General features: G+C 43.7%; 1 protein-coding gene across 1 annotated transcript in view; it reads left to right on the top strand.

The window, feature by feature from the left end:
* Positions 1-384: 384 nt before the first annotated feature.
* The window catches only part of ATP6V0A2 (ATPase H+ transporting V0 subunit a2), a 33931-nt gene continuing 23872 nt past the window's right edge, over positions 385-10443 (top strand). The window contains exons 1-5 of the mRNA XM_019649006.1: positions 385-747; positions 5052-5130; positions 7458-7555; positions 8987-9124; positions 9825-9913. Coding sequence (XP_019504551.1) covers positions 631-747; positions 5052-5130; positions 7458-7555; positions 8987-9124; positions 9825-9913 — 521 coding nt within the window. The 5' untranslated portion in view covers positions 385-630. The remainder of the gene's footprint in view (positions 748-5051; positions 5131-7457; positions 7556-8986; positions 9125-9824; positions 9914-10443) is intronic.

Raw genomic sequence — 10443 nt, 5'->3', positions numbered from 1 at the left:
TTAAAACAGGCTACATCAGGTTGTCGTCCTGTGTCAGAGATCACTGCGGCTGCTGGGTGGAGGACTGCAGAAGCCAAGAGCCAGAGGGCTGATGGAAACGTTCTAAAATCGATCGTGAGGAAGGCGGCACGACTCTGTTTAACTTTGCTAAAAATCACAGAATTTGTATTACTTTAATCGGGTGAACCTTATGGCACGTACACTCCATAAGCTCACTCTAAAAAGCCCCAAACCGCAGGGCGAGCGACGGCTTTCTCCCGGGTCCGGCCGAGCGCCCGCAGCCCGGCCCGCCCCTCGGGTTTGCGCCGGTCGGCCCCGCCACAACCTCCGCCGCCGTTGGCGCAACTCCAGGCGCCATTGGTCGGCCGGGGGAGCGGGCGCGCAGGGGGCGGAACCGGAACCGGCTGTGGCCGGGGGCGGGGCCTCGCGGGGCTGTGGATCCTGCTGGAGCGGCGGCCGCGGTGGCCGGACAGCGGGCGGTCGCAGCAGCCCCGGAGCCCCATGGTGCGGGGCCGCCGCCAGGCCGCAGGAGGAGCCCGAGGTCCGGGCCGCCCCGGTTGACCGTGCGGGCCCGCGCTGCCCGGAGTTGCCGCCGTGCGTCGGGCCCCCCGGGGCGCGGGCCGGCCCACCATGGGGTCCCTGTTCCGGAGCGAGACGATGTGCCTGGCGCAGCTCTTCCTGCAGTCGGGCACGGCCTACGAGTGCCTCAGCGCCCTGGGCGAGAAGGGCCTGGTCCAGTTCCGAGACGTGAGTGTCGCCCGGGAGGCCCGGGCCTCCTTTCCGCGGGCGCCTGGGCAGCGGCGCAGCGCTGTGCCCGTTGCCCAGACGGGGAAGCTGAGGCCCCGCGGAGCGGCCAGAGCTGCCGCAGAGCGGGCCCGAGAGCAGGGTCGCCGGGTTGGTCAGGAGCGTGTGTGTCGGCCTTCATCAACCGGCCGCGCCGTGAGATGTCTCTGCGCGCCGGCTCCGTGCCCAGGCACTGGGCTGAGCGGGAGAACACCTCTGATGAGGCCTCTTGGAGTCCTTCTGGAACTTGCGGGGATGCTGGGGGCGGGGGAGGGGGGGGGACGGACAAACATTCAACCAATAAGTACGTAAACCAGAAACCGTGTGCTGTAAAGAAACTGAAACGGGGTGGTGTGAGGGTGGCTCAGCGGGCGGCGGACAGCGGAGGCCCCGCCGAGGAGGGGACGCTTGGGCCCGAGCCCTGGAAGATGGGGTGCCCGGCGGAGGGAACACCAAGAGCCCAGGGCCTGAATTGGCAGCGAGCCTGGTGTAAGCTCCTTGAGGGGAGGGGGCTGCGTCGCTTTGGTTCACTGATGGAGGAGGAGGTACCCCTGCCCGGTTAGGAGCGGCAGCAGGGCCAGTATTTGTTGAGTGGCAATTGTCTCCCCAGCAATAAACAATAAACACTTGTTTATGCATCTGTTTACCTGTTCACTGCTTGTCTCCACCAGGGACTGTTAACCCCCGATGGACTGTTCCTTCGAGTCCCCAAGACTTGGCGCAGCCCCTGGCGTTGGCGGGCATTAATGGGCATTTGTTGAATGAGCGCTGGAGCTTTTATTGAGTGCTTGCTCTGTCGCAGGCGCTGTGTTTGGTGCTGGGGACCCAGGGGTGAGCGAGGCAGACAAGGTCCCTGTGTTCTTGTTGCTCCCAGCCTGGGAGGAGACGGATAAACACACTCTGATTATGAAGTGTGATAAGTATCATGAAGGAAAAAGAACAGGGTGTGGAAGGGAGATTATTAAGCAGGACCTAATACTTACTGATGGAACTGCAAGTCACCTTAGGTGAGCTTTTTATTGATATTTCCTGGGCCAACACACTCTGATTATGAAGTGTGATAAGTACTATGAAGGAAAAAGAACAGGGTGTGGAAGGGCGATTACTAATACTGATGGAACTGCAAGTCACCTTAGGTGAACATTTTAATGGTATTTCCTGGGCCGTAGCTTCCATCCTCTTGTTGTTTCCCTTCATCTTTCTGAGGGGGTCCTTGATTTCTAAAAGGGAACACCCCTAGCCAAGCTCTGGCGTCAGTGTTGGACCCCTGAGGCAATCGCCAAGTCAGAAGAAAACCCCCAGTGACAGGTGAGGATGAAGGGAAGGCCCAGTTCCCTTCCTGGTTCCTGGAGCCACTCCGGCTTCGGCGCCTGGTACCCAATTACCTGGCAGATGTGAGTAGCACCCGAAAGATTCAGGAAACAGCCGCGAGAGAAACAGGCTCCCTTCTTTGTAACATTTGTTCCATCCTGTTAGTACTCGGTGACCAAGAGACTTATCAAGCTTAAATCTCAGAGGTTTGAACAAATGCCCCGATTACCACAAAGATTCAAGTTTCACCGAGCGCCATGGCGTTAGGTAGTAGAGTGTATATACTTGGGATCCTTTTTAACTGAAAATCAGCAAAAGGAAAAGAAAGTGTGGCTCATCTTTTTCTAGAAGGAAAATTAAAATGCTAAAATGGGCTGTTTGTGTGGTGGTAGGTTTTCAGAGCTCAGATGTGTGTGGGGGTGTGTCTGTGTCTTCGGTGGACTGTCAGGCAGCATGCATGCTTTTGCAGAAAGCTCCATCGCATCTGACATTGTCCTGCTGTTTTCTGGAGTTTGTCACTGACTTTGAGTTCACCGGATGCTGTCACTGACCTCAGTCTCTTCTGGCTTGTATTGGCTGAATATTTTCCCCTTTTCTTTTGATAATCTTTCTAAGGGAAAGCAGCAGGCAGGTTAAGGGTTTCTGTAGTGACAGCCCATGAGAAGAAACGTTATTCAACTAACCAGGAGGACTCCATGGAGAGAAATGTTAGCTCGCTTTGTAAGTCTGCAATCTAAGAACAATTTTCACCTTTAGTCCTTTAGCCACTGAAGTGGGAAGACAACTGGTGTGGGTGGCAGTAAAAACAGCAGCAGGTATCCTCTGCCAGTTTTTCTAGGTTAAATGTTAGTCTTAAAATGAATCTATGTTAAAAATGTACTTCATATCATTGGCCTGGAATTAGGGTGATGTTCCCTCCCTAAAAAGAAAAGAGAAATAAAATTTTGTAAAAGAAACCACATAACAGAAAAAACTCCAAAAACAGTTAATATTCTTAAGATGGTGATGGATGTCATGTTTGTGTCATTGCCACAAAAATTTGCCCCTTCATGAGGACTCTATTTGTAGAACCATAATGTCCAATTAGAATTAATTAGTGTTTGATGTTGAAGAAAAAATATTGAAACTGAGCAGTATCATTTGTAGACAACTTTTGATGCACGGCTTCCTTTCCACATTCTTAATTTTGTAGCAATAGATTGTGTCTAAATCATAAGGAACTTGAAAGTGGTTACCTTAGATTAGTGTGACTTCCAGAAATGAATGCGAATGTGACAAACAGAAGTGAAATTTGATTTTTTTTACTTTTGTTCTGGTTAATTCTTTAAAAAAATTCAGACACTGAGAAAAAACCAAACACTCTCAGGTTTGAGCAGTTTCATGTCAAGCTGTTGTCTAATATGTTTTTTGAGAATGCTTAGTACAAACGCTTGATGAAATACAGATGGAATTGTTGCCCTAAGCCTTTCAACATGAATGATCATTGCATTTTTTTTAATTATAAAAGTAATGTATGTCCACTGTGAAAAATTTGGAAAATATAAGAATAAGATAACTTTCACAATCTCAATAACCTACAAATAAATGCCTTAACTTTTTTTTTTTTTTTTTACTGAGCCCTCCTGCCACCTGTTGGCAGCTCAGCTCGGGCTGGGAATCAAACCCGTGACCGGTGACCCTCTTGCTCAGAACTCACACTCTTGAGCGAGCTCTTAACCAACTGAGCCACTTGGCCGGCCCTTAAACACTTTAGCTTTTTGATTAATATTGGTCAAACATAATTTTTCTAATGATGTTTTTAAACATACGTATATATGTATTTTTATATAAGTGGAACCACATTGAAAATATTCTTAATCTTTTTTACACACAAATCATAATTTATTGATTTTATTAAATATTCTTTTATAATTTTTTTAAATTGTTTTAAGCTTGTATTGGAAGAAGTTAAGTAGAAGGAAGAATATATGGGGATAGTGAATGCTCATGTGCCCATAATATAAACTCTGGCTGCTCGTTCCATTCCGTCCTACGTCGTACTACCTCCCCCTCTCCCCCAACCCCAGAGAAGATCATTTCGAAGCAAACCCCGCTAATTTCATTGATAAATATTTCAGTAAGTAGCTCTAAAAGGTAAGGACACTTAAAAGTCATAACTACAATACCATTATATCTAAAATTTGTAATAATAATTTCTTAATATAATCCAATACCTTAGTCACTTAAAACATAATTTTTAATAAGTGCATAATAAGTTATACGGCTGAACCATAATTTTGTACAACTGTGTATCATAAAATTCACCCATTTCAAGTGCTGTGCATCCATCGCCACAGTCTAGCTGTAGAACATTATATTACTCAGTAAGATCCCTGCGCTCCTTTACAGATAATCCCCATTCCTGCCCCCAGCCCCAGGCAATCACTCATCTACTTTCTGCCTCTAGGTTTGCTTTTCCTGGACATTTCATAGAAATGGAATCACACAACTTTGCCCTTTGGTGTCTTCTTCGGTCAATGTGTCACGTTTCTGAGAGTTCTCTGTGATGTTGAGTGTGTCGGTAGTTTGTTCCTGTAGCTTTTTCCTGTTTATTGCTGAGTAGCATTCCATGGTATGGATACAGACTCTAACTTCTGGAATCAGTTTTCTGTTATTAATCATTTTTTCTCTATCCCTGGGGTTGATGTTCTTCTAGATAAATTTTTGTGTGTATCCATAGTTTTTTCCTTAGGTTAAATTTTTTCATGGGATATTTCTGGCCCACAGGGTATTTTTCAGGCGTTTTTGATAATGGTTGCCAAATCGCTTTCCTGAAAAGTTGTCATTTTATACTCCCATTCAGTAGTACACGAGGATTTGCTCTTCCCCAAACCCTTGCAAATAATATTTTATTTTTAAAGTCAAATTTATTTTTAGATTTTAGAACATTCAAAGCACATTTTTCATTCTTTTCTCAGCTCAACCAGAATGTAAGTTCTTTCCAAAGAAAATTTGTTGGTGAGGTGAAGAGGTGTGAAGAGCTGGAGCGAATATTGGGTAAGTTTGTTTTAATAACCAAAATAATTATTTTTATATAAGCAAACCTTATTCATTTTAGAAAAATTAGTAAAAATAGATAAACAGAAAGGAAAAAAGAAATTGCCCGTATTCTCACTATTCAGAGGTAATCACTGTTATGTAGGTTTATATTATTTTTCCATACTATTTACTATTCATCTGTAACAGTAAGGATTTACATACATAATGGCCAAGTTATTTTGTTGTCAACTTTGTTCATCATTTGAAGTACTCACTGTAACATTTTTTCATGTTAATAAACAGATCGACCCATCATCATTTTTAATGGCTGCATAACATTTCATTGTATTAATGTGCTATAATGTATTTAACCAATGCCTTGTAGTTTATTATAACTTAAAAACATCTATACATGTTAACATATGACCAAAAATTATATCAATGAACAAAGGAGGTAGAAACAGCAGATTGATTGATAGTTTCCTTTTTCTCAGGGCTTTCTTTGCGAAGGTGTTAGGTCAGTATTCTCTGGCTGTTAACCAGTAAAACTCAGTATCTCAAGGCTACTTCATTTATTTGTAAAACCTTTAACATGTTAGCCCGAAATCGTCATTATCAATTCAAGCCTTGAAGTCCTGATGGAAATAGGGAGGCAAATGACCTCAGACAATTGACTGAAGCACAAAATTTGTTTTTATAAGGATGAGCAGAAAAACATGGGAAAGGAGAGAGTTGGAAGTGGAAAAATATGACTTTTAGAATGATTTTTTTTTTTTTTAAGATTTTTTATTGAGGAATTGGGGGAGGGAAACAGCATTGGGGAATCGGGGAAGGGGAACAGACAAGTTGCTGTCCTTTTGTTCTTCAATCTAGTTGTGGAGGACGTTGCTTCACTGGCCCAAGTTGGCACCATCATTGCGCTCTTCCCAGGCAAGGCAGATCAGTCGCCGGCTTCTGGACGGCGGCTCACGGTGGCTGCTGGCTGCTCACGCTGGCTGCTGGCTACATACGGTAGCCCATGGCAACCCACTGCCACAGGGGCTACGGCCTACGCCGTCGCTGGGGACTCATAGCAGCCCAGCTCCAGGTTGAGCTGTTGTTCAGCATCTTAGCTGTGGAGGGCAGTGTCACTGGCCCTCATATGTGGGATCCGAACTGGGGCCCTCTGGCGTCCCAAGCCAGTTCTTAACCATCACGCCACTCGGCCGGCCCGAGGATTTTTTAAGATAGAAAAAAACCTTTTATTCATCTGAAATCTATTCCTTTTCATATTGTGTGAGGTCCTAGTTATATGTGTGGCTTGTGCACGATAGAGTGACGTCATATTCCTATCTTTGCAACATATGCGAGTCATTGGACAGGTGGTATATTTGGAATGAGGTTTTTAAAGGCAGGGCAAGAGCGATTACACATCAGACATGTCCAGGTCTTTCTGTAGCACACACTGTTTCAAAAAGAATACGGACTTTAAAAAAAAAAAGAAAAAGGAACTCTTAAGTAAATGTAGTTATAAATAGGTTCAAATGATTTGCATCCATTTCCAGAAACCTCTTAAACCACCCAGTGCTTCCTTTGCTATCTCATTGTTAAGACAGTCTCTCTTTTTGATAAAACAAATAGTAACACTTCTCCAAAATATTATATTTAGTAATGACCTTACTAGGTATCGTGACTTTTAGCCTCAAGAAAGGGACACTGCGTGGAATCGAAAATATAAACTAAAGAAATTCATTTTGGCTGATTCGCTGTTAGTTTCGTGAGTCTAGTTTTCAACATAAGTGCCGAAGCTGTGTGGGTCGTTCTGTGTAAAATGTCACGGCTAACTGGGCACTGGGGAGAGCTTGGCTTTCCGCCCTTGTCTCAGGGCTCCTTTTGCCCACAGAGGCTGTGATTTTCTCGGTGGATACTTACTTTCTCCCACGAGTGTCTGCAGGGCTGTCACTTGTGCTGTCCGTGGTGGGGGTGATTTTTGGTCTACCGTTGGGGTATTCCTGCACTTACGATTATATCCTTAACTCCCTTCTTCTCCAGGTGCAGACACAGCTGTGACGCCAGCATTCATTCTTTAACTAGAATTTTAGAAATGAGGCAAATGTGGAGCATTTCAGAAAGCATTATCCATGTTATTGCTTATTTTGTCACTTCATCCTGCTCTCTCCAGGCAGCATAATCTTTGGGAATAAGGTTGCAGCAGGCGACCTGTAAGCCAGTTGGAAGAAGCAAGACTTCTGTGCATTTAGACAAATGTTTAGATGACCTAGGAAAGGTTGGGATGTACAGTGTTCTGACTGAAATGTCTTAGTGTAAGTCTTGGAGTCTAATTTGTTTGACTTTTATTTCCACAGCCTATTTGGTGCAGGAAATTAATAGAGCTGACATCCCCCTTCCTGAAGGAGAGACCAGCCTTCCTGCACCACCTCTTAAACAAGTTCTAGAAATGCAGGTAACTTGTTTCTAAAGAAGCTGTTGCAGGTCACTGATCTCAGATACTGCTGCTTTACTGACTTGATGTTGTCTAGTGCTCTTCTGTCTTTCTTCTCAAAACGGTGGAATGAAAATTAAAGAGCCATCTTATTACCCCCAGTAATAGATTAGCTGTGGTAAATCAGTTTTCTTTTAAAATGTAAGATGTGGCGTTGAACAGAGGCTAACGAGAATTAGCTCAGGTTCATGGTCACAGTGCTTCTGAAAGTTCATTCTGGGCTGACCCGGGCCTCCCCTGCCTCTCCTGCAGCAGATAACCGAGGCTTCCGTCCTGTGCCCTCACTTTCCCCCCACGTGCACTGACCCGTCTCCTCTGATTTTCAGAAGCTAGTGTGAAGGAGATAGGGTGTCCCAGTGTGCAGCCAACAGAATTCCTTCTCTCTGAGTTCAGTGTCCGGGGTGTTGGGGGTACAGCATCCCCCCTGTGAGTACACTGGCTTGTCTTGTTCATTAGCACCCCCGTGAATTATCCATGGAGGTTTCAACCCAATCTGATGTCCATCACACCGGGAAATAGATGAGAGCTCTTTATAGCTCATCTAGAACAATTATGATTGTGTAACTAGGACCATTCCATTGCTGGCTGCCCTATTTGTTTACTGGGAGGAAGACATTTAACATTTGGTGTATGAGTGGACTCTAGGGAGAATTATAGAATCAGAATTATACAGTCATCTGGTTTGGCCTGTTAGATGGGTTGGTTAGGATAATTACAAACACAGTGATTACTGACTGTTCATAGTTTTTATAAGGCAGAGCGCAGTGATGAATGGAGTGTGTCAAGGGATTTGTTTTCATTGAGTCAGTCATTTCTTTTACAGATTTCTGCTTCTATTGTTTTAATATGTAAGTAGTGTTAAGGATATTTTGTATGTAACTGATTATTTAAGGAGATTTGTTCTCAAGAATTTTTATGCCCAATTAATTGTGTAAGTGCAACTGGATACAGACTCTTAAGCTAGAGACAAGGCATACCTATGTTTAGAAAAGATTACCTAAACATTTTTTCTGTGTTGCACATGAAAGGAAAGGTAGACTTGAAAGAGGAAGACTCTTTGATGTGTGATAATGGATACGGAGATGACAGAAAGCGGAAAGAAATGATAGCAGCTCAGGCCAGAGACTAGATGCAGCCTTGGGGTTCTTCGAGTCATCACAGCATCCCCAGCGCTTTCTGTCATCCCTGGCATGAGCTCCCAGGAATTACCAGAATTAATACGAAACGTAAATGATGGACTTCTACAATCTTTGCACGTTTTCATATCCCTATCAAACTATCATAAATTGTGGCTTTTTAAGATCTCCACTGGTTTTGGTGTCGTGTAAAAAGATGGTTAGAACTATGCTTGGAACTAGCCCATCGTCCTAAGTCACTGCTGCTTTGTTTTAGGAGCAGTTGCAGAAGCTGGAGGTTGAGCTGAGAGAAGTCACGAAGAACAAGGAGAAACTGAGGAAAAACTTGCTTGAGCTGATTGAGTACACGCACATGCTCAGAGTGACAAAAACCTTCGTTAAGCGAAACGTGGAGGTACTGACGACTCCCATGAGGAAATGCATTTCTTTTATCAAAGTCTCATTCCCATAAGGTCTCCCGTTTTGTTACCAATTCCTGTAGATGTGTTGCTCTTTCCAAAAGATACATTTCAATCTTTGCTTTATTTTTCAATTGAATTATATGTCATTATAAAAAGCATTTATTAGCCTTTTCCTGTATTGGTTGGGTTTAGCAAGAACAATGCCTCTTATTTGTAAAATGCTATAGTTTGCAGTTGAAAAAAATTTTTATGATCATGTGAAAAAATTGAACAGAGGAAGTCAACTTCCTCTAAAATTTAGTTTTTTTCCAAAATCGCTAACAGTAAAGGAGGTTAAAAAAACCCCTCTAAATTATAAGAATAAAGGAGAGTCTATATGTAGTAATCCTACACTCAGCTGAGTATCGGAGAGAGAGGTAAGTTCCTTCTGAACTCAGTTTCACTTCAGAAAATTACTTTATCTTGGGTTGAAGCAATGACATAAATTACAACCATACTTTGATGTAAATGTCTTCAAGTAGCTTACAGATAAGGAATGGGGAAATGATCTTTTTTATTGATCAGAGCTGAGTTCCACATCTAAGTTATCTTGGGGCCTTGGCACCCAGATCTGAGTAGTCAGTGATTGTGCCCTAACCTTGTTTGGAATCATGACATGAGCAGTAAAGTGTCCCTTTTCGTATCTCTTTGCAGTTTGAACCCACTTATGAAGAATTCCCTCCCTTAGACAGTGACTCTCTGTTGGACTACAGCTGTATGCAGAGGCTGGGAGCAAAGCTGGGGTAGGTGACACGACCGGCCGCCTGTCGAGCTTCGTTCTGCCCTCTTGTCAGAGCGGATGAATGGGCTGCATCTGAAAGCCTATGATTGAATGAAAGAAACTGAATATTTGTTTAAGAAAACACTGTGTACTTCTGTATTTGTTGAGTTGAATTACTCAGTTGTATTGACTTTATTAGCTAAATATGATGGGTATCTCTGTTGGCGAATGAGTTGGAAAGAAGGAACATTTATGCTGGTGTTATTCCTCAGCCTGGAATAACTGGTCATTGGAGCATCAAATCCTGTTTTGTTTGGTGGAGACAGAGGGGCTAAACCGAGCTGCTTCATATATCGATTGTATGTTAAGGGTCTCTTTCTGCTGTTTATTCTTTCTGTTTACTTGAACTAATGGTAACTTGTTTCCTCATGTGACTTGTGATTTCTTTTTATTATGAACTTAATGTTCCTCTGTTCATTATCTGTAGGAATTCAGTGTTTAGTCTGAGGATGTATTCCTCCAGAGAGAATTTATTTTTACATTTGTCAGGTA

The sequence above is a fragment of the Hipposideros armiger genome, unplaced genomic scaffold, assembly GCF_001890085.2.
Source record: "Hipposideros armiger isolate ML-2016 unplaced genomic scaffold, ASM189008v1 scaffold_128, whole genome shotgun sequence".
Classification (NCBI taxonomy): Eukaryota; Metazoa; Chordata; class Mammalia; order Chiroptera; family Hipposideridae; genus Hipposideros; species Hipposideros armiger.
Note: the sequence above shows the minus strand (reverse complement) of the source record. Positions and strands in the feature narration are given on the sequence as shown.